The following is a 24,047-nucleotide window of genomic DNA, read 5'->3' as shown; positions in this document are numbered from 1 at the left end:
CAGAATCGATGTCGCCATGAGACCTCTCCCTACAATCCACATCATTGGCGGTGGAATCGGTGGCTTGACTCTAGCCAGATGCCTCAAGAACAAAGGCATCCAAGCCATTCTCTTTGAGAAGAGCCCCTCTCCCGCTCGGCACCATTATGGAATTTCTTTGCAACCAAGGACGTGCGAGGCTCTGCTGAAAGTCCTCGGGATGGATGAGTCTACGTTTTGTCAGCGAGTGGCTGTTGACGGTCTAAATGGAGGACGGGGTTTGGTCTATCCTGAGAGTGGAACAAGATCAGATGCTTTGAAGGGGAGGGTCCCTTTTCGAGCTCATCGTGGAAGATTGGAAGGTGTTCTGAGGGAGTCATTGGATATTCAGTGGGGGCACGTGCTCGGAGACATCGAAAGCAGGGGAGCAGAACTTGCTCTGAGCTTCAAAGAGAAGGATGAAGTACGGAGTACCTTCTTAGTGGATACTAGTGGAGTTCATTCCCCCATTCGGAAAGCCTTACTACCCGATGCGCAACTCAATATCTTGCCGTATGTCGTCTTCAGAGGAACACGGCATATCGACCATACTACTTTTAAGAAAATTTATGAACCAAGATTCGAAGGTGGGAATGTCCTTGAGACAAGGAAAGGCGATGTCCTACTGCAGATCTCGATTAATGATCGAGGCAAAGGTGAGGTCGGGGTGGATATCAGCTACATCTATTCCCATCCAGCTCACCAAGATGACCAACTTCATCGACCCGTCCGAGAGTTGCAGCAGGCAGCTGATATCTCAGAGCTCTTCTTCGCAGAGACTTCCAAGCTACAGGAGTTGGAAAATCCGATCAAAGATGCTTTCGATGGGGACAAAATAAGAGGTGATCGGATCTTGCACTGGCTTATGAGGGATATTCTTATCCCATTGGATGACTTGAAGAGCCTCGCTGAGAGGGGGCTTTTGCTGATAGGCGATGCTGCTCATGCGGCGCCTATCCTGGGTGGAGAGGGTGGGAATTCTGCTCTTGCAGATGCGGTTGATTTGGCGGAGTGGATTGAAAGTTGGGGACTTGAGGACGTTGGGGGATTTTATGAGAAGAGGTATGGTGAGTGGGAATTGGAAGTGAAGGAGAGTGAGGAGAGATTGGTGGAGATGCACTCGGTTTCGAGATCTTCCCTTTGATGTTTGATAATGAGAGAGAGAAGGTGTAAGGCGATTTACTTCGGAGGAGATTCAGGGGTTATAAAAAGGGGCTCTAGCGAGGTCCGAGACCAGATGAAATCTAATTTATTATCCCGCTAAAAGAGGTTGAGACTCACTTACTTTTAACTTCCTTCTCGTCTCAGTACTTAAGACGAAAATCGGACAAGAAATTCTTGAGAACTTATTCATTCCATAACGCGCGCCCTGTTCAAACCACACTCTCACCCGCCACAAATGTTTAGAAGCTACTCTTCGTTACGACTGGGGATCAATAAAATCATCTTGTGGATCTGGATACTGGTGTTCTGTACGGTTGAACCGTGCATGTAGATCTTGAACATCGTCACGGGTGGTGATTGGAGCGTGGGCGTTCGGGAATATTGAAGGGTTTTGCCGTTCGCCGCCTGTGGAATAGGCTGCTTCGGAGGGTATTCTTCCGAAGTCCGGGGTCTCTTAAATGTCGAAGAAGGTGGGGTTCGTGGATTGTTCAACCTTTTGGAGACTTCGCTTTGAACTTCATCTTGAAGTATGTGTTCGAACAGAGATAGTTTACGACGAATCTGAAGGAAGACCTCTGGTACTGCACACGAGTTGATCCGGCCCTGCTTTTTATCTGAATTATACTCCAAGGACATACTGTATTGCCATCACGCTACTTGTTCAGAGGGATTCTATTTCCTTTCACGATTCGAATAGCAGAATCATGCTTGAAGAGCCGGTTGTTTCTGTTCTTGGAAGAGATCCAACGAGAAAGCACAGAATCAACGCGAACTCCTTCCAACAGAACGCTATTACCTCCATCAACGGATGGCAGTATGCCGCTTTTTACACAGACGAGATTAACGGAGAGAGAAAAGATGGATGTTATGTAAATCTAGCTCGAAGACAAGTTTCAAGAGCTGGAGTTACAAATACAACAAGAGCGTGGCAAACTATTTTGTTTGAAGACTATAAACAAATCGTTGATGATGGCCATAATACCATTTCAATAGGGGTTTGTAAAGGAGATGGAACTATCCATGTAGCATTTGATCATCATTGCGACCAGTAAGTAACAAACCATTCGACGAGCTATAGTGTCTGATTCTAGAAAGATTGAGACTTAGAATTTCGAAGCTGGATGTAGCCGGTGCAGCTCCAACACAAGCTTGGGATGCTTCGACTTTCACGAAGACCCAGAATTTCTTGCCCGGTATAGCTGCAAATGACCTGATGAAAGAGGTTACTTACCCGAGATTTGTGAACATTGACGATGACCTTCTCCTTACATATCGAATTGGCCAGTGAGTGCCCCCAGTCTCACCCGTCACTTACTCGCCTTGCTAACATCGCAGCAGAGCAGGTCTAGGATCCGATATCCTGTACCGTTACTCCTCGACCACGCATCAATATGTTTATCTCGGTCAATACCTCACAGGTATAGCTAACAGCCCGTACATAAATGGTCTAGATTATCGGCAGCCTCGCCTCCACGTCTCATGGTGTTACCGTAACTTCGTCCAGGTAGATGCTTCAGCATCGGCAGATGCACACAAGCAGCAAGCTGGACCGAACGGGCCTGAGAACAACTATGATCTCAACTATGCCTTCTCCGAAGACATGGGTGAGGCATGGAAAAGCTCGGACGGAAGGGTGCTGGCGGTATTGGGAAGCAAAGAGGCTGGAGTTGGAAGGACAATAAAGCCTGATGTTGATGGGGCAAGGGTCTTTGAAATACCCATGCATAGTGGAATACTGAATCAGGAAGGGCAAGGCGTAGATTGGGAAGGAGGTTTCTGGGCCCTGAACCGAGAGAAAGTGGAAGGAGAGGAGAAGTGGATAGCTTATTATCGAGATGTCGCAGGTGCGGAACTACATTCTCCTTGCTTGCTACGTGCTGACTGGAGAAGGACATTGGACCAAGAAGATTGTTCCCAGCTTCTCGCAGCCAACAGAAACGGGTTCCAGAGGAAGCATATGTGTTGATCGAAAAAACAACGTTTATCTCATTTTGCCAGGAAATTCCGATTCGAGCTTGGAAATCATGCTGGCGCGGAAGGACGGGGAGTGCGCGAGCATCAAGCCGATCTGGAGGAGCGAGGGGTACGATGGCGAGCCTTTGGTTGATGTGCAGCGTCTGGAAGTATCTGATGTCTTGTCAGTATTTACGAGAACGAGCAGAAGTGTTGGAGAAGGCAAGGTTGTTGTACTAGATTTCGCCTTACCAGGTGCTCTAGGTTAGATGTTGAATTCTACTGCAGGGAATATTTTCGACCTAGTGAATAAATCAGTAAAGGGGAAGTCGAGAATTGAGTTGTGTTGGTGTGTAGGGCGTAATCAAACTGGGTGATTGAGGCGAGGAGTCAATTTGGTGAATATACACTGAAGATGAACTCGCGAGTGAAAAAGTGAATCCATCTCGTCAACCGCAAAATCATCACAACTCCACCCAGCCATCAACCCCACAACATCTACACAAACATTGACCCAAGAATACCTACACGCCAAAAGATCCAAAAAAAATTATGGTAAGCGGGTTTTTGAAATCTGGATCGCATTTTATTGACAAGTTCCAGGCGCCGAAGAACCTACCTGCTGCAGCGAAACAGCAAAAGATCCTCGACTACTTCAGAGAGAGCATGAGTGTTTTCACCTTCAAAGAACTCGAAAAGATTCTTCCAGCTGTAGCTTCCATCAACGCTATGCAAGTCAAGGACGTCCTCCAAGGCCTCCAGGACGAGAACCTTATCCGAGTCGAGAAGATTGGCAGCGGCAATTGGTACTGGTGCTTCACGTCGGATGCAAAGAAATTGAAGGAGAACACAATCAATACTCTCAAGGCTGAGGGGAGCAAGCTGGTCGTTTCGATTGCAGAGACAGAGAGACAGATTGAGGAGGAGACGGCCACACGCGAAGACGACAACGAGATGCTCGAGGGCAATGGAATGGGCAGAAAGGCACTCCTCGAGGCTTACGATGCACTGTTGAAGGAGGCTGATCTTCTTGACAAGGAATTGGCTTGCTACAGTGATAGCGATCCTGCCGAGGTTCAGAGGAAGATGGAAGAGGTCAAGAACTTGAAGACCAGTGCGACCAGGTGGACCGACAACATTGAGGCGCTGGAATGTATGCTCGGTGACTTGACCAAGGACAGGCACCAGACTTCCGAAATCATGCAGAATGCATGTGGAGATGAGTATGTTCCTGGTGAAGGTTTGAAGGAGTTGTGAGTTCGAGGATCCGGACAGGACTCCGGAATAGTCGCCAGGAACAGGGAGGCACGGGATGTTGGCCTTATAACAAGTTGGGGTTTGCTGTTCTCCTTCGGCGACATTAACTTTGGCCTTATCATTGACAGATACTAGCTGTTATGCGGATAGATTCTAGCGCTATGCAAGCATACATAACTTTCAGCAGATGTTCCTGAAGAGGCCAGGTATCCCACTTGACTCATGGCCCCGCAAGCTGCATTGATTGGCCAATGGAGCGGTGGTGAGACGGTGAGGTGGTGAGGCGGTGAAGTGATGAGGTGGTGAAGTGGTGAAGTGGTAAGTGATGAAACAAGCAATACATGTTGCAAGTGCACAAAACAAAACAAAACAAGCCCCTGTTGCACAGCCTCGGGTGTCACAATACTGGAGGAAAGACTAGCCTCGTGCCGCGTTTCCAGACGCCACTTTGCAGTCAAGCTTTTTTATCTCTGGCGGATCGGATCAGATAATGGGTACGTGCAGCTGCTGAGATTGGCTGCCCGCGGCGGCGGGGCAAAGTGTGCAGGGGCGTGTGCTCGTCCTCGTCTTTTGTGTTCACGCAAGGCCCTGGCCTTGGCCGCGAAGCATATGTCGAAGCTTTTCAGGTCCTCGGCGGCCTGACGACTGCTGGAGCTGCTGCAAGTGACGAGGCCTTTAGTATTAAGATCTCGAGGACGGCAGGGTCCGTCGAAGAAGGGCAGGGAAAGTGCATGCGAGCCAGGACGGTGCCGCCAATACGCTCCCCGAGCAAGTGCCCAGCCCGGCGACTTAAGCTTTCATGAACAATTTAAACATACGGATCCGTACGGCACCACGGTACTTGGCTCGTAAACTTACTCGAGTGCCAGGACGGCGATGCGTCGTCCCAATTCCAATTCGAACTCCTCCAGAGGCCGGATGCTGGGACAGGACCAAGACCAGAAGAGCTTGCCTCCCTCCGTCAGCGCCATCCATCCTTCGCATGCAGCCTCGTTCTAGACCTCACGCGCATGCGAGCTAGCAACTCCTGCTCGTCGGACTTGGACTCAGCCCCCTTCGTGACTACACTAGATACAAACAGAAAAGAGCGTTCCTTCGGTGGGGTGGACAGAGGGCATCCTCTATCCTTGATCTTCACTCTCCATCCAGCGCTCCGGCGGCAAATTGTGGATTTACAGTACGAGCACCAGCGCCAGCACCAGCATCAGCATCAGCACCACCCCGACTAATCGAGCAGCGCGATCAACGAGCGCAGGGGCTCCCTCCCTCTTCTTACGTCTCCGCCTCCCAAGGCCATTGATCCCACTGCCAGCAGTAAAAAGGTCGAAGATCGCTTGTCCGTGTCGGCGAAGCGTCTCACCCTCTTGCGTGCCAAACAGTTCAAGCGCTCTGACGGTCGCTCTCAGCCCTCGACTGCTCGCTCGCCTGCCCACTCCACCTGCAACGCGTGTACTTCTGAACCCCAACTTGCAAACTCTCCATCATTCGCATGCAGACACCAGCGCTGAGCAGACTACGTGCTGGGCGTTTGTAATACAAAGCAGCACCGAGTCCCAATCCCGCGCCCCAGAGTTTGCACATTGCATGTCCACACCCAGCGGGAGAGTACGTGACCGACGTCCTTGGCACAACCGGTCAAGCTCTTGGCAGCGAACATATCACAACAACAGGAATTTCTGACATGTGCGCGAATGCCACTTCCTCAGATACGCAGCAGCCTTCCGTCTCGTCCACCCGGGCGTCCCTGTTCTCGAAGTTAACGTCGCCGCTGAAGAAGCATGCGCGCAACCTGATCGACTTCCAGATCGAGCCGGACGAGCCTCATCGCCAGTACTCGCCCGGCGACCTGGTCAAGGGTGCCGTCGTCCTCGCCGTCGTCAAGCCTGTACGAGTCACGCATCTAACAGTCTGCCTCCATGGCATTGTGCGAGTATTCAAGCATCCAAATGGGGCGAACGAACCAATGCCAGATACCGGCCCAGTGGCATCGTCACGGCGGACACAATATTTTGGCAACGGACACGCATCGCTCTTTCAAGATGAGCAGACGCTCTGCGGGGAGGGTAGGCTTGAGCCTGCAGAATACCGGTTCAATTTTGAGTTGGAGTTCCCTTCGAAAGGCCTCCCATCGAGCATTGATGTATGTCGTGCCTCTCCCGCCTTGCTGCCCCTCTCCTTGCTGATAGTCCTGCTAGTTTGAAAGGGGGACTATCTCCTACATGATCACCGCGACCATGACGAGGCCCACGTCAATCGCTGCGGCGTCAAGCTGTGATCGCAAAATCTCTTTCGTCGAGACTGTTGATATAGGCCCCATGCCTCCTCCAAAGGCCCGAGTCATATCGTTAGAGCCCATATCGAGGAAGGCGAGAAGGAAAAAGAAGAGCAAAGAGGGTGGATCGCAGGATAACACAGATGCCGGCTCTGTCAATGATGCAGCACGACAAGCAGGATCACCTTTGCCACAGGAGTCGGATAGTCAAGCTGGATCCATCGATCATCATCAAACTCCTCGGAGTCCAGTACCAAGTGAGGCTCAGAGTGTTGTTAGTACAGCCACCAGCACAGATAGTACTGTCAGCAGCAGCACAGGGATGAGCTTCAGACTGGGTCCTGTACCGTCATGTGCCAAATCCACTCAATCCCCGAAGCATAGCAAGAGCGATAGCAAGAACGGCAGCAGCTGTTCTATAGAAGACCAGACGATAACGGCCACCATTCAGTTACTCAAGTCAGGTTGCCTGCCCGGCGACAACCTCCCCCTTAAAATATCTATCAAGCACACTAAACCGATCAAAAGCATGCATGGTATCATTGTTACGCTTTACAGACAAGGAAGAATCGACTCTGCACCACCTCTGTCCCTCTTTGCTGACATCAAGGGCAAAGAAGTTGAGAGATTGAAACATGAAGAGTACTATCCAAAGTCAAAAACGGGTCTTGGTGGGCTTTCTCTGTCATCTGCGGGGTCCAGCAGTATGTTTCGGAAGGATCTAGCCCAGACCTTTGCTCCAATATTGGTCGATCCAGTTACTCTGAGTGCGGTAATCCATGCCTCAGTCAGAGTCCCTGAGGATGCCTTTCCGACGATTTCTGGCGTCCCCGGGCAAATGATCAGCTTCAAGTACTATGTTGAGGTTGTTGTTGACCTCGGCGGAAAACTTGCTAGTCAACAACGCCATCTTCCTCGATTGGGTACTGTGTCGCTTGCCTCAAACTATGGGAACTCCTCTGCTGTCAGAGGTGATAACAACCCTAATATTGTAGCTGCCTATGGTGGGAGCATTGTGGAAACGGACCACATCAGGCGAGAAAAGGGTGTAGTTGCACCTGTTTTCGAGGTCATTATTGGTACTGTTGACAGTGCACGCATTCGGGGCAGGGCCCAGAGCTCGGCCAAGGAGACAAGTGATTGGAATGTGGAATCGTCAGCAAAGCCTGCAACAACACAACGGATGCCGTGCGAGAAGTCGTTTCCCCCGCACGAACCTGGCCAAAACCCAGCAAGCCAGCCATACCCATATCCTTATTATGACCAATCTTACGAAGACCAGAATCACGAATACTATCCAGACGAAGCATACGACTACCAAGTGCTTTACCCGGAACAAGGCCCACCTCCAGCACACGACCATGTCTCAGTTCCACCACCAGATATACAAGCTGAGGAGGGACTCGGTGAGAAAGAGCGAATACGACGTGCTGAAGAAAGGCTACTCCCTAGTCAACCCCCAATTGACGTCCCAAGCACTTCATCCTCAAGCGCAGTTGTCCTTCCATTGATGCCACCAGCTGAACCAGAAGATCTGTACGGAGCAGAAGATGCCACTCCCCCAGCCTTATCCAATGGCTTCTACCCACCCCGTCCCGCCATTTCTGCGGATACTTCTCTCGCCCCGTCAGCGCCAGCACTGGAGGATCTCACGCCAACTAATACTCAAACTCTTGACGACAAGCAAGAGCTTGAGCGGCGGCGATTGTTAACCGAGGCAAGCGCACCGTCGGGTCCCCCAGCTGATGAGGAGGACAATGTCGGCAATGGCAGCAGTTCGCAACATTTTGAACCCTCAGCACCAATACTCCCAGATGAGGATTATGATGGGCAATATTCTCAACACGGGTTTTCGGTCCCATCACGGCGTGAAATATTACCAAAGTACGAACGATAATGCGAAAGAGAAGGATGAACGTATTTACTGAATACATACTGGGCTGTATAGAGCGGGCGCTCAGCTTTGCAAATATGATACCCCTTGAAGCGCTACTGATCTATGCAAATTGTGACACAAATGGCGTGAAAGGATTTAGTACAAACGATCTTCCCGAAGAGTCCGTAAGTTAAGCATCTCCAATCTCATCTTTGCCCCGAGTCAGCAAACATATCACCGCTCGGCCGATATCCCCCTGAGTACAAGCTTCTACACATACGTCGAAACTGGGGCGTTCGCTGTAAATGATCTGCAGCTCGGTAACCCTCAAAAGTTTGGGGAGGTGGGAATCTTCATTGGAGGTTGACAAATATGGGTCCTCACTTGCTCCGAACGAGGATCTTTCATGGCGAAATTCTCGGTATGCTTTGGATCGGCATCACAGGTGTTGGAGAATGCGTTCTGGCTTTTGCATAAATACGACTTATAAATAAAAAAACAAACAAAAGGAAGGAGAAAAAGATCCATCTGGTCAGACAACTGCGTGACTTCTTTGCGTTGTGTCTTTTGTTTTGTGACTACAAGTACAAACAAGCATAGTACATTGAATTTAATGTGGAACTCTTTTGGGGTGGAAAGCCCGGGGGGTGGGAGAGGGGGACGCAAAGCTCTGAATTGGGCAGTTACAGGCAAGTTCAAACTCCAACGTTCACACAGACCTCTCAGGTTAACATTTCTCATCGAGGCAAGTTGTCAAGGCTTCTTGCTCTTAGGATATGGCCAAGGAGTTATGAGCGGTTTTATAGGAGCCAACAACCAATTTGCCTAAGAATGCCACCAACCAGATGCCAAACTCCAAGCCATAATCACCTCTATCTACGACATTGGAGATGAAGCTGGAGCACTCCTCAACTTCTTCTTCGGTGAACAACTCGGCCGCAAGAATATGATTATTGCAGGAGGAACGAATATGATTGTTGGGACGGTCCTCCTTGGCTCCTCTACCACCCTTGCTCAACTCCTCTTCAGACGAATCGTCACAGGTATCGGGAACGGCTTTAACAGCTCAACAATGCCCATGTACCAATACAAGATGTGCAAGCCCTCCAACAGAGGCATACTCCTCAACATGCAAGGAACGGTAACCATTATCGGTCTCTGCATTGCCTACTGGCTCGATTTCGGTCTCTCCTTTGCAAAAGGACCCATTCAAGGGCGCCTCCCCATCTCCTTCCAAGCATTCCTCTCTGGACAGTGGAGAAGTTCGGCAGCAGAACACTGCTCATGTTTAGCGCTATGGGTTTGTATCTTTGCTTTTCCATGGTTTCGATACTATTGAGTACCGGGACGAGGAGCACAGCTTATGCAGTGGCGGCGTTTATGTTCATCTTTCAGATCTTTTGGGGGATTGGCTGGTTGGCTATTCCATGGTGTTTTCCGAGTGAGGGTTACGACGAGGATTAGGTCGAGGGGGCATGCGCTGGGCTTTTGCGAATTGGAGTGAGTTTTGATTCTTACTTCTCCTTTTTATTGCCTTCGTCTGATGTCTTCCCTTTCACTGATCCTTCGTTTTCTCTAATCCCCCTTTCCTCTAAATTCTACTCTCTTCCGAAGTTTCCATCCATCTAGTAGTCCCAAGATCATCTCTTCTCTCCAACTCTCACACTCCAAACCAAACCCCCACTAAGGTTTCCCCTCCCCTGTGCGTCTTCACCGTCGTCCAAATGACGCCCATCGCCATCTCCTCCATCGCCTGACGCACCTTCATCATCTTCGCCGTCTTCTGCGCCCTCTGGGCGCCCATGGTCTACTGCTTTGTCCCTAAAACAAACCAACTAAAGCTTAAGGATATCGATGATTTGTTTGAGAGGGTAGGTGTTACCGGGGATATATTTAGTGCAAAGGGGGACAGTGGAGCCTGGGTGGAGTGAGAGAGGGAGGGGCTGTAAGAAGGGGGAGGTGGAGGAGAGGGTTAAGGGCGGAGAGACGGGCGGGAAGAGGAAGGCGGGTAAAGAGTTTATTCCCAGACGTGTACAAAGAAATCTTGCTCCATTTAATATGTCATGAACCCCTTTCACGCGGCTCCGAGCTTATTCTATCTCTTTAAATTTCGCAAAACATAGTTTTTGATATCTCTTCCTCAGACCCCCCGCGTATTACAAATATTTCAATCATGGATCTTTGATGGTATAGACAAGACGATTTTAAGACGCAAAGCAAAAGTTGAAAAATCCTGCGTTTTTTTTCCAGGAGCGAAGATTGTTGATAGCAAGAAAGTGGACTGATCTAATCGATACGAGAGGTTCCCCGCTTTTAGGCGTCAGTCAGCTCGCCCCGCAAAGCTTTCGTCTTCATTCAAAAACTGCAATCTTCAAATCTTCAATCATTGCATGTTTCATGATATCTACTTTCTCCTGGTTTCTACATAAATGTTGAAATGTTGAGTGGAGTTGTAAGGCCGTGTTGAAAGATCACGTCGCGCGGTAGGTATTATTTGTGGCTTTCCCGGAACTGCCGGGCTACATCCCATACTTGAGAGATACTCTCTCTGCAAGAAGTGCAGAAGCACTTTTGATTATTCCCACTTATATTGAGTGTTTCTCTTTAATGTCGACCGGGAGTTCAGATACAGCTCGTGTTCTGTCCCAATCCCGAGATCCAGACTTTATTCCAGGTACGAAATCAATCCACCGAAGCTTACACAGGACGAATCGAGCTTGAAAGGCGGTATGTACTCTATTTTCGGTGCTTCTATACAAACCAGACTCTAATGGTATCTCGGCGGCAGGGTCTATCACAAGTTCTATCCGCGAGCTTTTCGTCCTTTTGCATCTCTGATTATACCATGCTGGAAACCCATCTTCAACCCCCCAATTCATTAAAGCGACGCCAGAACACCCCCTCAGCAAAGCCGCTGAATCGAAGCAAATATGCAATGCACGCCATCAAGTCCCTCCCATCGGTCATGAGTTTTGGTTCGTTCAGTCGTCGGCACCGACAACCATGGCCATCTTGGCGCTGCCAGCTGCGGGCTTCACCTCCTTCAACTTGAGCGGCTTGGTACCAAGGCCATTTCGGTTCCTGGATTTTTTTGTCAGCAATTGCTTTGGGAGAATTAAGGGAAGATTAAAGCTACCTGAAAAACAAGACCCCCTTTCCTTCTCCTATGGCACCCTCTGATGGCTCGACCCATTGGCACCACCGGGCGCTCGTCCACATACTCTTCAAGAATCCGAGGGAGCCACCCTTAACGTCAGCGCGATAGTGCCGACCCATGACTGGCTTGATTGCTTCGCTCGCCTCATCCGCGTGGTAGAACGGGATGGTGCTAACGTAGTGGTGGAGGACATGGGTCTCAATGATACCGTGGAGGAGAGTGCGGCCGATGAAACCAAATTCACGATCGATTGTTGCAGCCGCTCCACGAACATAGTTCCAGCTTTCAGGGGTGTAGTGGGGAAGCGTGGGGTCAGTGTGTTGGAGATAGGTGATGGCAACGAGCCAGTGGTTCACCCAGAGGTAAGGGGCGAAATACCAGACGGCCATGTTGGAGAAACCGTAGGTTCTGCAGAGCGTGACTAGAACGCTGATAGCGATAGCAAGGCCGAGATCGCTGAGGAGAATGAGTTTGGCGTCCTTGGCCTCGTACAGGGGACTGCTTGGGTTGAAATGGTTGACACCAGTGAAGAATCCGTTGACCTTGCCCTTTCCGCGACCCTCATGCTGACGCTCGTGTTCGTTGTGACCAGTGACATTGCCAAAGAGGTACAATGGCCAGCCTAAGAGTTGTTGTCCGACGGAGTGGATCAAGGTGGCAATAGGGGTCTCTTCGGTTAACTCGTCAATTTCGTGGATCAGTTTTCCGATACGGCTGGCGTATACCTCACGAGTCTTGGGAACGAAGACCATGTCACGCTCCATGTGTCCTGTGGCCTTGTGATGCTTGCCATGGGAGATCTTCCACGAGAAATATGGGACAAGAAGTGCCGAGTGACAGATCCACCCGGTCGTGTCGTTGAGAATCTTGGAGGGAGAGAAAGATTGGTGACCGCACTCGTGGGCGAGAACCCAGAGACCGGTTCCGAACAGACCTTGAATGATGGTGTAGAGTCCCCACAGCGCAGCGCGAATTGGTGTGGACGGAATGGTTTCGGGGGTGACGAATTTGTTAAAGAGGAAGAATGTGGTTGCAAGACTGGCGATATCCCGAGCCACGTAGCCCAACCCCCTCAAACCAGATCGCTCGAAACAATGCTTTGGAATGGCATTTCGAATATCGTTGACGGTGAAGTCCGGCAGCTCGAATTCGTTTCCGTAGGTATCGAGGAGCTTTCCGTATCCCTTCTCATCCATTTCTTCCAGAGAGGACATGGACGAGAGCGAAGTCGAGGAGGGAGACTGTCTGGGGGTGTCACTTGGGGACCCAGCAGCCGTGGAAGGAGCAGAGTTCTCGGTGGTCGAGGTGACCGTCCGCCGGAGGACGGTACGCTTGGGTATCGCGGTCGAGGCCATTGTGAGAAACGTGTGTGTGTATTGTGCTTGGGTTGTGGTAGGCGGAATTGAAGCAATCAAGCAAGCAATTGAACTCTCTGCGGATCGCCTAAAAGGAGGGAAGGGCGAAAATTGCAGGGCGGTCGGAAGTATTTTGTTGAGGTTTTGACGGAGCGAGCTAGTAACGAGGCGAGTCTCTCGCAGGATGCAACAACTGGGGCATGTGTCAGTGAATTGTCTTTCAATTGAGTCCCACTGAGGCAGCAGAACATACAAGCTCTGCACACACGGGCACTGGGAGAGGTAGCAAGTGCCAGGCGGTGTATTATCGGAGGGGGTGGAGGACTGGAGGACCAAGTGACTTCGGGGGAAGGCAGCTTTTTATTTCTTGCGTGTCCCACCAAAATTGGCCCCGCCGCCGCCTCGTTCCCTCCTGCCAGTGCCAGCCAGCCCAAGGGGGGTCTGTTTCGGCTGAAATTTTAAAGTTAGGAATAACCGCGCCGGATACCTCCTGCCGGACAGCTTCTGGAGCCAAGCCCCCCATACGCTCCTAGGCACGAGCGAGTCGTGACCAGTCGACAGAACGGATCTGCATGTATTTGTTGGCCACTTGCTGGACGCTTGCTGGACACTGGCTGGGTTTCCCACCATCCCTCCAAGGCCACCCCGAGGCTATTTTTCTGGACACGGCGGGCTCCTCATCCACCGTCCCACGGACCACGGTATGGCAGCATGAAGGGGCTGACATTACTCCGTACTACTACTCCGTACAGAAAGTATCATTTGTGGGTAATCAATCGCCAGGAAAACCCGGCCGCTCACCCATTCTTTGCCTGGTGCTGGTAGGCTGGTAGCCCGGCTTCCCAAGTCAACATCCGCTCATCTCATCTGCAAATCATTTCACGTGGTTGGTACAGCCTCGGCGGATGCTCCACCCCGCGGCCGATTCTTCCAATGACGCTTCTGCTCCATTCTCGTCTGGCAGTGCAGCAGCAACTTCACCAGTGGGGGAGCCCTTTTCGCGAGCGCACCCAGCTGTGGTCTCTTCCACAACACCATGCAGGAATCTCTGAAGGAGGCAAGTCTGGGAAGTCTGGTGATGCTTTCTTTTTCCCCAAATCTCACCACCGCTTTTGCCCACACCCTCCCTTTGTTTGACCTGTCTCCGCTCTTCCTAACCTCGCCGACTTTACGCGGAGCCTCGATGATCAAATACATGGCGAGAGAGTGGACGACAGCGGCAAGCTCGATCTCGGTTGCACCATGGCTGGCGCCACCGCCTCCCACAGACCGTCATGGCTCGTGGAGAAACCTAGGAATATCAAGTGCAACATGCCTCGAGATGGGTGCTAGTGGGGGGGGGGGGGGGGGGGGGGGGGGGGGGGGGGGGGGGGGGGGGGGGGGGGGCTTTGATGGGGCTCCATGTCTCGGCCACTCCACATTCTCCCTCACCGCCAAGGTCGAAGTGTCCTGTAGAGACGGAAAAGCCCCTCGTCACAGGAGGAGAGCCAGCAGCGCGCTCTCTGCAGGACTCAGCTCATGAAGTGTTTAACCAGATCACAATCTGCCCAGCGGCTGCATTTGCAAGTGTTGGAACAACTGCCCTCGCCAGGCCCCCTGCATCGCCACCATCTTGTCCGTCCCTGGTATCCCAGAGTCCCAAGGGAAGTGTTCAAGTGTCCATCTCAATTCACATGCAAATGCAGCCGCGGAACGGGATCTACTCCGTCGGGCTTTTGCACCGTTTTTCTGCCAATCGGCTGTGCAGCCAGGAACCAGCTGCCACATGACGTGGAGGGGAAAGGAAGCTGGATCCTACAGTATCAAGAGGGGCAGGAGTCGCGGTTGTTCCCCTTCGTGGACCTGAACGGTGGGGTTTTGAACTTTCGATGTTGGATCGACAAATTGTCGTGGGCATTGGCCAATCAGAGCCCCTTACCCCCACGGACCCTGGTCGAAGTCTGCATGAAGGGTCCAAGTTTGTTGGGATTTTTTTCATTTGTGTTGGGGAGCGGCCGCGTGCGGCGGCCTCACATCCAAGGCGAAAAGAGGGTCGTGGTGTTAGTTTTAACGACATGCAGGTGGAACATGGCTGGACCAGATCACATGACGGCTCTCCTCCTGGCCGGACGGTATGTTTTTCCTGTTCCGAGGATGTGGCACAGAGCAAGCAATGCTTCTTCTCTCGCTCGCAATTCTCTACTGCGGTGGTGAGATTGATGACTGGGTGCCCCGTGCCTACGTCACATCATTGGGTCGGTCCCCTCTCAAGGGGTTCCATTTGCTCCAACGTTTTGGTGGCAGTATCTCCCATGTGCAATTCACATGTCAAAATGGTACGAATCTTCTTCTCCCTAAGGCACATTCCAGCAAGGTCACCAGATCGCCCTTGCATTTACAGTCCGGTTTATCTTCTTGAAACCAAGGCCTCGACACTTGCGATTCGATGCTTCTGTAGACGCATTTCATCGTGGGGGGAAGGGGCCTCACTCAGCAGCTCGCTGGGAAGCCTCCAACCTGCTAGGGGTTTTATTCCTTCCTGGTGAGTTGCAGAAAGACACATACCTTAACCGTACGAAGTAATCACGCTTCTATCACATGCATTTGATAACCCCAATCAAGTTTTGTCTGGCAAGACTTTGCTGCATGTGAGGCCACCCCATCAAAACCAGAAACAGGAATATTCAAGCTCAGTTCCCTACGGGTATATGATTATTCCAAGAGGAACAGAAGTGTGCCGCGTTATAGCCACTTGACTAAGTTGTGTTGCCGCTTCAAACCTAGCACTAATTTCATATTTCGAGAAGAGGCATTCTCAGAGTGAGCACTGACAACTGAGAAAACTTCCTCGAATGTCTCCAATAATACACCAAGGGCAAGGGAGACATGTTTAGAATGTTTCAAGCTTTCGTACATTCTCTAACTCCCGAGCAGATGTATTGTCCATCCAACATCGTAGTGGCATGTCTCTAACGCCGGATCCCATGCAGAAGCGTCCAACGTGATGTTTGTACAGAGAGCCTCGGGGCTCCAGGTCCGCAACAATGCAGACTCTTCATCATTGCAGCATTTATTTTGGCCATTTCTTCCATCCACGGCCATGTCCTCGCTGCATGTGATGATTAGCAACTGCCGGGAATTGAAGGCGGTGGATTAACTTACCTCCTTCCACGTCTGTATCATCTGCGGCATCTCCAACATGGCTTGTCTGCGCTTCTCCAATCTGTGACATAACATCGTCAGCAAAAACACATTTCCATGAGATTTTGTGCTGCATCTCCAAATCTCCATAACACAGGAAAAGTCCCAAAACATACCGTCCCTTCAGTGTCCGTTCCGATTCCTTTCCTTTCACTCTCTGCCCAACGCCCGTACCCTTCACCCTCAGCCCATTCTCTGCTCTCCTCCGTAACCTCTCTTCCGTCCCCTTCACAGTATATGGTAATAATTCCTCGACACCATGTTGCCTCGCAAGCTTCACCAGCTCCGCCTGCCTCCGTAACGAAAATACCGGATCATGCCACCTCCCCGTCACCGGGTGCTTCTGGGCTCGAAAAGGCGAAGGGACTGCTAATCCATCTTGGCCGGTTGGTATTTGCTCCACTGGTGATGCAGTGGAATCGGATACTGTGCTGCTTGTTGATGGGGTGGAGGAGCTCGGGAGTGCGGATTGGGAGAGGAGGGCTTGAGGTGGATAGCGGGCGAAGAATTTGGTCAATCGCGGGGGCAATGACTCTGCGAGCTTAATGTACTGCCGAGAATTCATTGCCATGGTGAACGGAACGCAAGAAACTCTGTTGCTGGAGAGCTTGTCGTGGCAATTTTCCGCTTTGGGATGTTGAAGAACCTCGCTTACATAAAATCTTTTGAGCCTCGACTGTTCAGCCTTGCAGGCTCATCGACTACTTGAACTTGAATCCGTCATCTCAAAGACTTCGGACATCAACACTGCCGCGTCGTCTACACATCACTCTCGTTATATTGTGTGGCCTTGCCAGAGAGTGACCGAGGGTTCCGCAGGCTCGAATACCATCGTTGGCGAGAATGGCAGTCTTCAGCAATGGCGATTCCTCAATACCACCACCTCCCCCAGACACATTAGCACCTCCTCCGCCCCCAAGTTCGAGTGCTCCACCCCCGCCCAGCGAGTTACCTCCTCCTCCACCATCAGATGCGCTTCCTCCGCCGCCAGAAGAGCCTGCGAAGAAGAAGAAGGCGGGATGGGGAGCCTCTCGGGACCGTGGACCGCTGAGTATCGAAGACATTCTCAAGAAGAAAAAAGAGGCCGATGAGGCCGCAGCAAAGGTACGTTATCAAGACCACAGCTCATCATCTGGAAGTGATGTTCACAAAGCACGTCTAGTTTGTCGTTCCACCTGTACTGACTTTCTGACTTCACAGCCAAAATTCTTGTCGAAAGCTGCGCGAGAAAAGCTAGCTCTGGAAAAGAGACAGAAGGAGGTCGAGGAGGCGAAGCGCAAACTCGAGGCAGAACGAAATGGGGTCACGCATAGCTCAAATGGACATGCAGCTCCGAATGGAAGAGACAACTCAGAACGATTAGCACCGCGGGAGACCAATGGCCGAGGCTCCTCGTCCGTTCCTACCGGACCCCGAGCAATGCGTCAAGCCGATGCCCCTGCAGGTCCAGCGGCGGTGCGAAACCGAGAACAAAATCGGCCAGGTGGCGACACGGGGGCTCCCACGAAACAGCTTACATCCAGCGGAAAAGCATCTCTGGCTGGCGAGAAGCGTCCAGCAAATGGGGATGATACACAAGCTGCTCTTATTCGAACACGGTACATGGGTGCGGATACGAATCAGTCAACGTTCTCTGCGAAGAAGAAGCGGAGGCGGACGACCGAGAAGAAGTTCAACTTTGAGTGGAACGTTGAAGAAGATACAAGTCCGGACTACAATCCCATATACTCTACCCGCGCTGAAGCCAATTTCTTTGGTAGAGGACGGTTAGGTGGATTTGCCGAAGATCTCAGTGAAACTGGTGCTGCAAAGTATGCTAAGGCGTTGGAAGAACGGGATTCGGAGGCTGGCAGTGCTCGAGCAAGAGAAATTATGGAGATGGAACGGCGGAGGAAAGAGGATGCCGGTGGAAGAAATTCTCTTGACAAGCATTGGAGCGAGAAGAAACTTGAGCACATGCGAGAACGAGATTGGCGTATCTTCAAGGAGGACTTCAACATCAGTACCAAGGGAGGAGCGATTCCAAACCCTATGCGAAATTGGCAAGAGTCCGGTCTTCCGAAGCGTTTGCTCGATATTATCGACCAAGTTGGATACGATCAGCCTTCGGCAGTTCAAAGGGCAGCTATCCCCATTGCGTTACAGGCAAGAGATTTGATCGGTGTGGCTGTTACTGGTTCCGGTAAAACTGCTGCCTTTTTGTTGCCGCTATTGGTATACATCTCCGAGTTGCCCCCTTTGAACGAATTCACCAAGAACGACGGACCATACGCTATTATTCTTGCACCAACTCGTGAGTTGGCTCAACAAATTGAAGTCGAGGCCAAGAAGTTTGCAACACCACTCAACTTTACTTGTGTTAGTATTGTTGGTGGTCATTCCCTCGAGGAGCAGTCCTACAATTTGCGTAACGGTGCCGAGATTGTTATTGCAACTCCCGGTCGTTTGGTGGATTGTATTGAAAGGCGGGTCTTGGTTTTGGGCCAGTGCTGCTATATCATCATGGATGAAGCTGATCGAATGATCGATCTTGGTTTCGAGGAATCGGTCAATAAGATCCTTGACGCTCTTCCCGTTGGAAACGAAAAGCCTGACACGGATGCTGCTGAAGACGCCCAAGCGATGAGCAGGCATCTCGGTGGCAAAGATAGGTATAGGCAGACAATGATGTACACAGCTACCATGCCACCTGCCGTGGAAAAGATTGCCAAGAAATACCTGAGGAGGCCAGCAATAGTCACCATCGGTAACGTCGGAGAAGCCGTCGAGACTGTTGAACAGCGCGTCGAGTTCGTGTCAGGTGAAGATAAGAGGAAGAAGCGTTTGAACGAGATTCTCGCTTCCGGCGAGTTCCAACCTCCTATCATCGTATTTGTCAACATCAAACGCAATTGCGATGCTGTGGCTCGAGATATCAAACATATGGGCTTTTCATCAGTCACTTTGCATGGTAGCAAGACGCAAGAGCAACGTGAGGCTGCTTTGGCGTCTGTGCGATCTGGAACTACAAATGTCCTGGTTGCAACCGATCTTGCAGGCAGAGGTATCGATGTTCCCGACGTCAGCCTGGTGGTCAACTTCAACATGGCAACCAACATTGAAAGTTATACGCACAGAATTGGTACATACTTCCCTTTCCTCCTACAAGTAAGCATGACACAAACTAACACACATCTCAGGTCGTACTGGTCGTGCCGGCAAAAGTGGTGTTGCTATCACTTTCTTGGGCAACGAGGATTCAGATGTTATGTATGATCTTAAGCAGATGTTGATGAAGAGCTCGATATCACGGGTCCCAGAGGAATTGAGGAAACACGAGGCCGCTCAGCAGAAATCAGCCAGGAGTGGAGGAGGGCAGAAGAAGATCGAAGATAGTTCAGGGTTTGCGGGCAAGGGGGGCGGCTGGTAAATTACTCGAGCATCAATCGCAAATTTAGAGTTCTCTGTTTTTGTTTGTTTGTACTTTGATTCGGTTGTGAAAGCCCCTTTTTAAGCGAGTTCCACTTCTTCCAGCGAACCTTCCTTCAATGTTCGTCCGGTTTAGAAACACCTTCCTTAAGCTGAAACCCACTGTTTACTCTTGTCCTAACTTATTACTTCGCCGAAACTTTTCGACTTTTCGCCCGTCTTCATTGGCTCTTCCCTCTTTTCCACCTACTTTGTCACTCCAATACTTTCGCACACTGTCCTCTTTGTTACCTTTACCAGAGCAATACTCCCATATACTTACTATCTTCGTTGCTTTACTAGTCTGACAATTTCGTTCAAAATAGCCTATTCACGCCTGTGTCGAGCGCCTGCAGTGCATTACTTACTAACGCACAATCGATGTCTCCTTTCTTTGTGCCTCCCTCTACTTAGAACAATACTCAGCCAATTACATACCTCTTCCTGTTATAGTAGTTGACCTCTACTAGAACTAGTTCGCGTCAAACCTCTTTACGACACTTTTAAAAGAGTTACTCCGCATTCGCCTTTGCTCGCGACACTTCACTCTACACTGGTGCTTGTTCGCCCTCTTTATAACACTTTTAAAGGAGGTACTCCGCGCCCACCTTTGCTCGCGACACTTTACGCAATATTACTACTATCTGTTTGTCCTTGGCACAACACTCCATGAGTTTCATAACCCATCTACCTTCTCTCCCAATACTTCATACACACTAATGCTTTCCCCCCCTCGCCACAACACTTCCAAAAGAGTTACTCCAAGTTTACCCTCGCTCGCGACACTTCACGCTACACTGGCACTTGTTTGCCCTCGATATTGCAGTTCACATGAATTGAGGATCACGACGCATCTGCCTTCTCTCTCGATACTTCATAGACACTACTGCTTTTTACCCCTCTCCACGACACTTTATAAAGCTTAGTACACACTGATATTCCCCCAGTACTAGATACTTTATTGGCACTTCGTCTGCCCTCTATGCTATACCCTGTAAAGATTACTTAGTATTTAACTTCTCTCGCGATACCTCGTAGACACTAGGACTTCTTTCCTGTATACTCAATACTTCGTAAACATTTTGTGCATGTTTATCTTGTCTTTGACGCTGCACGCTTTACTAGCACTCCTTGACCCTCTGTGTAATATTCTATAACAGTCACTTCAGGTTCACCTTCTCCTAACAGTCCACACGTACTTCCACGTCAGCTACAAATTTGAATTTCCTACTCAGGGCTTTCCGAGTCACACTGGTTCTATTCCTAACGAGCTTTGTCTATTTTATGGTATCATTGCCTTGGATTGCTCCCAACCAAGATGCATCCCCACCATCGACGAATAGAATCAGCAAGTTCTTTGGACCATTAAAGATGTTCACGCCCCAGGAATGGGTTCATGGAAACGGTAAAACTCAACCAGAATATAGGACTCTATTACTTGGCATTGGAGTATTTCTAGGTATTCTAGCCCCAGGCTATCAATCGGTTCTACTCTAGATATACGCCACCGATGTCTTTGGATTCGGAACTTCGAAAGATGCAATTGGAAGTCAGATAAAGTTAGAAGATACCAACACCGCAGGGCCCACCGGGAGGGCGCCGTCGGCGGGACGAGCTAAGACGAAGCCTCCGTAGCATAATTGACAGTAGTGCTCACACTATTGGAAACGCTGTTCTTTATGGTACAACAAATAGGTCGTGCTTTCTATGAAGCCTTTCGCATATCTGCAAAAAGTTTGGCTCATTCTCCGGTGTCATAATTCCGTGCCTGATAAAATATGCCAACCAAACCAGAGCGCGATTAGCCACAAACTCCCCTTCCATCAGCGCCATTTTAACCTCATCCAGCGTCATCAGCGTGAACTTCTCCACTTCATCATCGGGCACTGGAACGAGATGGGGACTGAATTCCATCTCATAGAGATGCGAAATAATGTGTTGACAGCCAGGCAACCCTTTGCTCGTAATAGCCATCTGATAAGAGACAGTTCCGCAAGATCGGATGTGGTCTTTGATATACTCCTTCGAAATCGAGGCTTCGAGTGCAATCTTCCGGACCATACAATCTAACGGCGTCTCTCCTGATCGAATGACGCCCGCAACAGTGCTATCCAGCCTGTTTGGCACTGTCTCTTTGCTGGCTGATCGTTTGGGTACCCAATATCTAGTCTCGTCGCCAGACTTGACATATCCTATCATGTGAGCGCTGAGGCTGACAATGCTGAAAGGGTCGAGACCACTGGGATCCAGGTCGAGCACGTGTTATCCAGTTGCAGAAATCAGAGGAAGGAATTCATCGTAGAACTTCTGTGGGCTTGTTGGGCTCCTTCTTTCACTGCTTGGGAGAGAGTCGCACGCGTGATTTGCATACGGTCGTGGAATGATTCTGCGAGGTTCATGGTTAGGAGACGTTTGGAGTGGTTGATGATCCACGCTGAGGGCAGATTCAAGCCAGATAGGATAGATTTGTGCATGTATCCGAATGGTCTGGGATAGATTTGGATCATGAAATAGTAGTAGTCTGCCATCCAAGCCTTGTGTGCTGACGGGTTTTGCTGATAATATGGCCATCTGGAGCAGTACAGGCTTTCTCAAATGTATTGTTAGAGCATCATCATGTCATCATAAAATGTAGGAAATGTAAGGAGAGGCGTTTTCTCACGTATCGACGCACTTCAAAAGCGCTAGGCCATCGAAAGGCTGGGTAGCCATGGTACTATTTGCGCGAAAGAGGTAGCGTTGATACTGCCGAGATGTGCGCAGAGGCCTGGAGGACGAGCACGGTTTCATGGCAGTACTGACAACGAATGGTCGCTGCCTTCGCACTGCGACGTTGTTGATGCGAAGGCTGTGGCGGCGTTGGTTCTGATATTGAAGAGAGGCTTTCATGCAAAGATGCTCTGCATTCAACACGGGGTTGCCGGGGAAGAGCTCCGGCCTCGTCATTTTGTAGAGGAATGTGCGGTTTGAGACGTGCGGAAATTACACTATTCCAAATGCCTTCTCTGGATTCCATTTCGAGAATCTCAGGCTCGGGGCCCCGGGCGACCAGTAGGCGGGGTTGGAAGATTTGCTTCTTTCCGCAACGCGGCTAAAACTGCCATGTACTCCACGCCTCTGGGACATAACTCTATATTTGTATTACCAGCTGAAAACCAGACGTTGTTCGTATAGAGCCAACATGAAACACCTGACGCTGCGTACCTGCGTACCTCTGAGGAAAAATATTTGCATCCAATCCCGTGCCACCGCCTCAGAACCGGTCTACAGCCCAAACTCAAAGCGGGGTTCCTGAGGCGGAACCTCGGGGACCCATCTTGAATTGAGGACATAAAGTGTATGGATATGTATTTCGGAGGCGTATTTCGATGGCGGGCTGTGAGTTGATAAGTGAGTCACCTCCCTCGTTTTCCTTTAGCCTTTTCAAAGTTCCAAAATCCCCAAGATGAGTGATAGCAGCAACAGAAAAGATGCTAGTGCAAAGCATGTCACGTGGACACCACATCCCTCCCAAGCGGCCGCCTCAGCCCGACCCTACACATCCCTGCTCAAGTGCAATGGTTTGTCTTCCAGCATGCTGTTCTACAGTATCTGTCCTGTGCGTCAGCTCAAACATTCCAGATTTCTCTGCACCTTTCGTCGATGTTCATCGTCACAGCAGTGATGTCGAGGATACACGGTCCACCCAGGTATGCTCTATATTCTGGTAACCCTGAACCTACGCAGGAACTGAGACCTTCCAGGCGCAATCCGGCGACCGTGAGCATGGTGGCGCCGCGTCTCTCAACACGTCGTCAAAGATCTGAAGGGTGTGCTTTGCTTTTGGGCATTTCACTATTTCTGATAGTTCGAAAGGATCCAAGCGAGTGATTTGCAACATTCGCGGAAGTAGGATTGTTTTCAAAACGGTTAACCCGGACTATAGAGTAAGGCTAGATATAGATGAGGCTTTGGGTTGATTGAGGAGGATATTCTACAGAATTTATGACTACAATTCACCCTTAATCCACTTCCTTCCTTCTATATCGTGCCCATGTTTAACCATGTTGAACTTCGTACTTTCCGGAGTTGATACTTCTATATGATTAGTTTTTATCCTCAAATCGAGTGGCGGCGTGGCTGAAGCGGGGCAAGCTGACTTGAGGGCTCCCTTAGCCTCGCCTCAATAAAGAACTTCTGCCTACATGACCATGCCATCCTCCTGACGCTCCACTCCCCGCGATTGAATTTGGATACCTCTCACATCATGGAATCATACCAGAGCCTCGATGGCAACATCCGCAATATACCGACTCCTCTCCGAATAGCTCTACCTTCCGCTCCTCTCACACCCTCATTGGAACACCAAACCGCCAAGTTGCCCCAGAA

At 50.4% G+C, this 24,047-nt stretch overlaps 11 protein-coding genes across 11 annotated transcripts; 8 read left to right on the top strand and 3 right to left on the bottom strand.

The window, feature by feature from the left end:
- Positions 1–16: 16 nt before the first annotated feature.
- K444DRAFT_544990 (FAD/NAD(P)-binding domain-containing protein) lies at positions 17–1,162 on the top strand (the record flags this gene model as incomplete). Its single annotated transcript, XM_024876097.1, has 1 exon — positions 17–1,162. One exon carries the CDS (start codon positions 17–19, stop codon positions 1,160–1,162), a length of 1,146 nt encoding a protein of 381 aa, XP_024728732.1.
- Positions 1,163–1,686: 524 nt separating this feature from the next.
- K444DRAFT_574626 (uncharacterized protein) lies at positions 1,687–3,522 on the top strand. The gene is made up of 4 exons (XM_024877443.1): positions 1,687–2,230; positions 2,278–2,466; positions 2,521–3,026; positions 3,073–3,522. The coding sequence occupies exons 1-4, from the start codon at positions 1,887–1,889 to the stop codon at positions 3,402–3,404; spliced, it is 1,371 nt and encodes a 456-aa protein (XP_024728731.1). The 5' UTR covers positions 1,687–1,886; the 3' UTR covers positions 3,405–3,522.
- A 314-nt stretch (positions 3,523–3,836) lies between these two features.
- K444DRAFT_620942 (uncharacterized protein) lies at positions 3,837–4,566 on the top strand. Its single transcript, XM_024881802.1, has one exon. The coding sequence runs from the start codon at positions 3,865–3,867 to the stop codon at positions 4,390–4,392; it is 528 nt and encodes a 175-aa protein (XP_024728730.1). The 5' UTR covers positions 3,837–3,864; the 3' UTR covers positions 4,393–4,566.
- Positions 4,567–6,587: 2,021 nt separating this feature from the next.
- On the top strand, positions 6,588–9,061 carry K444DRAFT_620939 (uncharacterized protein). Its single transcript, XM_024881801.1, has one exon. It carries the CDS (start codon positions 6,612–6,614, stop codon positions 8,559–8,561), a length of 1,950 nt encoding a protein of 649 aa, XP_024728729.1. The 5' UTR covers positions 6,588–6,611; the 3' UTR covers positions 8,562–9,061.
- Positions 9,062–9,393: 332 nt separating this feature from the next.
- On the top strand, positions 9,394–9,879 carry K444DRAFT_545530 (general substrate transporter; the record flags this gene model as incomplete). Its single annotated transcript, XM_024876140.1, has 1 exon — positions 9,394–9,879. A coding segment is annotated over one exon (486 nt), but the record flags the coding sequence as incomplete, so codon positions are not given.
- Positions 9,880–11,521: 1,642 nt separating this feature from the next.
- On the bottom strand, positions 11,522–12,911 carry K444DRAFT_543969 (putative Delta(12) fatty acid desaturase; the record flags this gene model as incomplete). Its single annotated transcript, XM_024876010.1, has 2 exons — positions 11,522–11,621; positions 11,677–12,911. 2 exons carry the CDS (start codon positions 12,909–12,911, stop codon positions 11,522–11,524), a joined length of 1,335 nt encoding a protein of 444 aa, XP_024728727.1.
- Positions 12,912–13,885: 974 nt separating this feature from the next.
- K444DRAFT_242911 (uncharacterized protein) lies at positions 13,886–14,747 on the top strand. The gene has a single exon (XM_024871303.1). It carries the CDS (start codon positions 14,089–14,091, stop codon positions 14,572–14,574), a length of 486 nt encoding a protein of 161 aa, XP_024728726.1. The 5' UTR covers positions 13,886–14,088; the 3' UTR covers positions 14,575–14,747.
- Positions 14,748–15,978, top strand: K444DRAFT_242912 (uncharacterized protein). The gene is made up of 3 exons (XM_024871304.1): positions 14,748–15,367; positions 15,458–15,573; positions 15,654–15,978. Exons 1-3 carry the CDS (start codon positions 14,921–14,923, stop codon positions 15,853–15,855), a joined length of 765 nt encoding a protein of 254 aa, XP_024728725.1. The 5' UTR covers positions 14,748–14,920; the 3' UTR covers positions 15,856–15,978.
- Positions 15,979–16,101: 123 nt separating this feature from the next.
- On the bottom strand, positions 16,102–16,797 carry K444DRAFT_544372 (uncharacterized protein; the record flags this gene model as incomplete). The annotated part of the gene is made up of 4 exons (XM_024876047.1): positions 16,102–16,140; positions 16,194–16,254; positions 16,349–16,575; positions 16,660–16,797. 4 exons carry the CDS (start codon positions 16,795–16,797, stop codon positions 16,102–16,104), a joined length of 465 nt encoding a protein of 154 aa, XP_024728724.1.
- Positions 16,798–16,953: 156 nt separating this feature from the next.
- On the top strand, positions 16,954–20,003 carry K444DRAFT_620929 (Pre-mRNA-splicing ATP-dependent RNA helicase prp28). The gene is made up of 3 exons (XM_024881800.1): positions 16,954–17,336; positions 17,433–19,353; positions 19,412–20,003. Exons 1-3 carry the CDS (start codon positions 17,076–17,078, stop codon positions 19,639–19,641), a joined length of 2,412 nt encoding a protein of 803 aa, XP_024728723.1. The 5' UTR covers positions 16,954–17,075; the 3' UTR covers positions 19,642–20,003.
- A 1,353-nt stretch (positions 20,004–21,356) lies between these two features.
- Positions 21,357–22,625, bottom strand: K444DRAFT_637065 (uncharacterized protein; the record flags this gene model as incomplete). Its single annotated transcript, XM_024884078.1, has 3 exons — positions 21,357–21,871; positions 22,051–22,250; positions 22,354–22,625. 3 exons carry the CDS (start codon positions 22,623–22,625, stop codon positions 21,357–21,359), a joined length of 987 nt encoding a protein of 328 aa, XP_024728722.1.
- Between the last annotated feature and the right edge of the window lie 1,422 nt (positions 22,626–24,047).

The sequence above is a fragment of the Hyaloscypha bicolor genome, assembly GCF_002865645.1.
Source record: "Hyaloscypha bicolor E unplaced genomic scaffold K444scaffold_182, whole genome shotgun sequence".
Classification (NCBI taxonomy): domain Eukaryota; kingdom Fungi; phylum Ascomycota; class Leotiomycetes; order Helotiales; family Hyaloscyphaceae; genus Hyaloscypha; species Hyaloscypha bicolor.
The sequence above is the reverse complement of the archived record's forward strand: the minus strand, read 5'-3'. Positions and strand labels throughout refer to the sequence as shown.

What these genes read in the sequence shown, in the direction of transcription:
- K444DRAFT_620939 (XM_024881801.1), top strand. Translation starts at nt 6,612, where the DNA reads ATGATCACCGCGACCATGACGAGGCCCACGTCAATCGCTGCGGCGTCA.
- K444DRAFT_242912 (XM_024871304.1), top strand. Translation starts at nt 14,921, where the DNA reads ATGTTGGATCGACAAATTGTCGTGGGCATTGGCCAATCAGAGCCCCTT. An exon ending in GCAATTCACATGTCAAAATG is followed by an intron (nt 15,368 to 15,457) that starts GTACGAATCTTC and finishes CTTGAAACCAAG; the next exon opens with GCCTCGACACTTGCGATTCG. An exon ending in AGGGGTTTTATTCCTTCCTG is followed by an intron (nt 15,574 to 15,653) that starts GTGAGTTGCAGA and finishes ACCCCAATCAAG; the next exon opens with TTTTGTCTGGCAAGACTTTG.
- K444DRAFT_620942 (XM_024881802.1), top strand. Translation starts at nt 3,865, where the DNA reads ATGCAAGTCAAGGACGTCCTCCAAGGCCTCCAGGACGAGAACCTTATC.
- K444DRAFT_574626 (XM_024877443.1), top strand. Translation starts at nt 1,887, where the DNA reads ATGCTTGAAGAGCCGGTTGTTTCTGTTCTTGGAAGAGATCCAACGAGA. An exon ending in CTTACATATCGAATTGGCCA is followed by an intron (nt 2,467 to 2,520) that starts GTGAGTGCCCCC and finishes ACATCGCAGCAG; the next exon opens with AGCAGGTCTAGGATCCGATA. An exon ending in TTATTATCGAGATGTCGCAG is followed by an intron (nt 3,027 to 3,072) that starts GTGCGGAACTAC and finishes TGACTGGAGAAG; the next exon opens with GACATTGGACCAAGAAGATT.
- K444DRAFT_620929 (XM_024881800.1), top strand. Translation starts at nt 17,076, where the DNA reads ATGGCAGTCTTCAGCAATGGCGATTCCTCAATACCACCACCTCCCCCA. An exon ending in CCGATGAGGCCGCAGCAAAG is followed by an intron (nt 17,337 to 17,432) that starts GTACGTTATCAA and finishes CTGACTTCACAG; the next exon opens with CCAAAATTCTTGTCGAAAGC. An exon ending in AAGTTATACGCACAGAATTG is followed by an intron (nt 19,354 to 19,411) that starts GTACATACTTCC and finishes CACACATCTCAG; the next exon opens with GTCGTACTGGTCGTGCCGGC.
- K444DRAFT_242911 (XM_024871303.1), top strand. Translation starts at nt 14,089, where the DNA reads ATGCAGGAATCTCTGAAGGAGGCAAGTCTGGGAAGTCTGGTGATGCTT.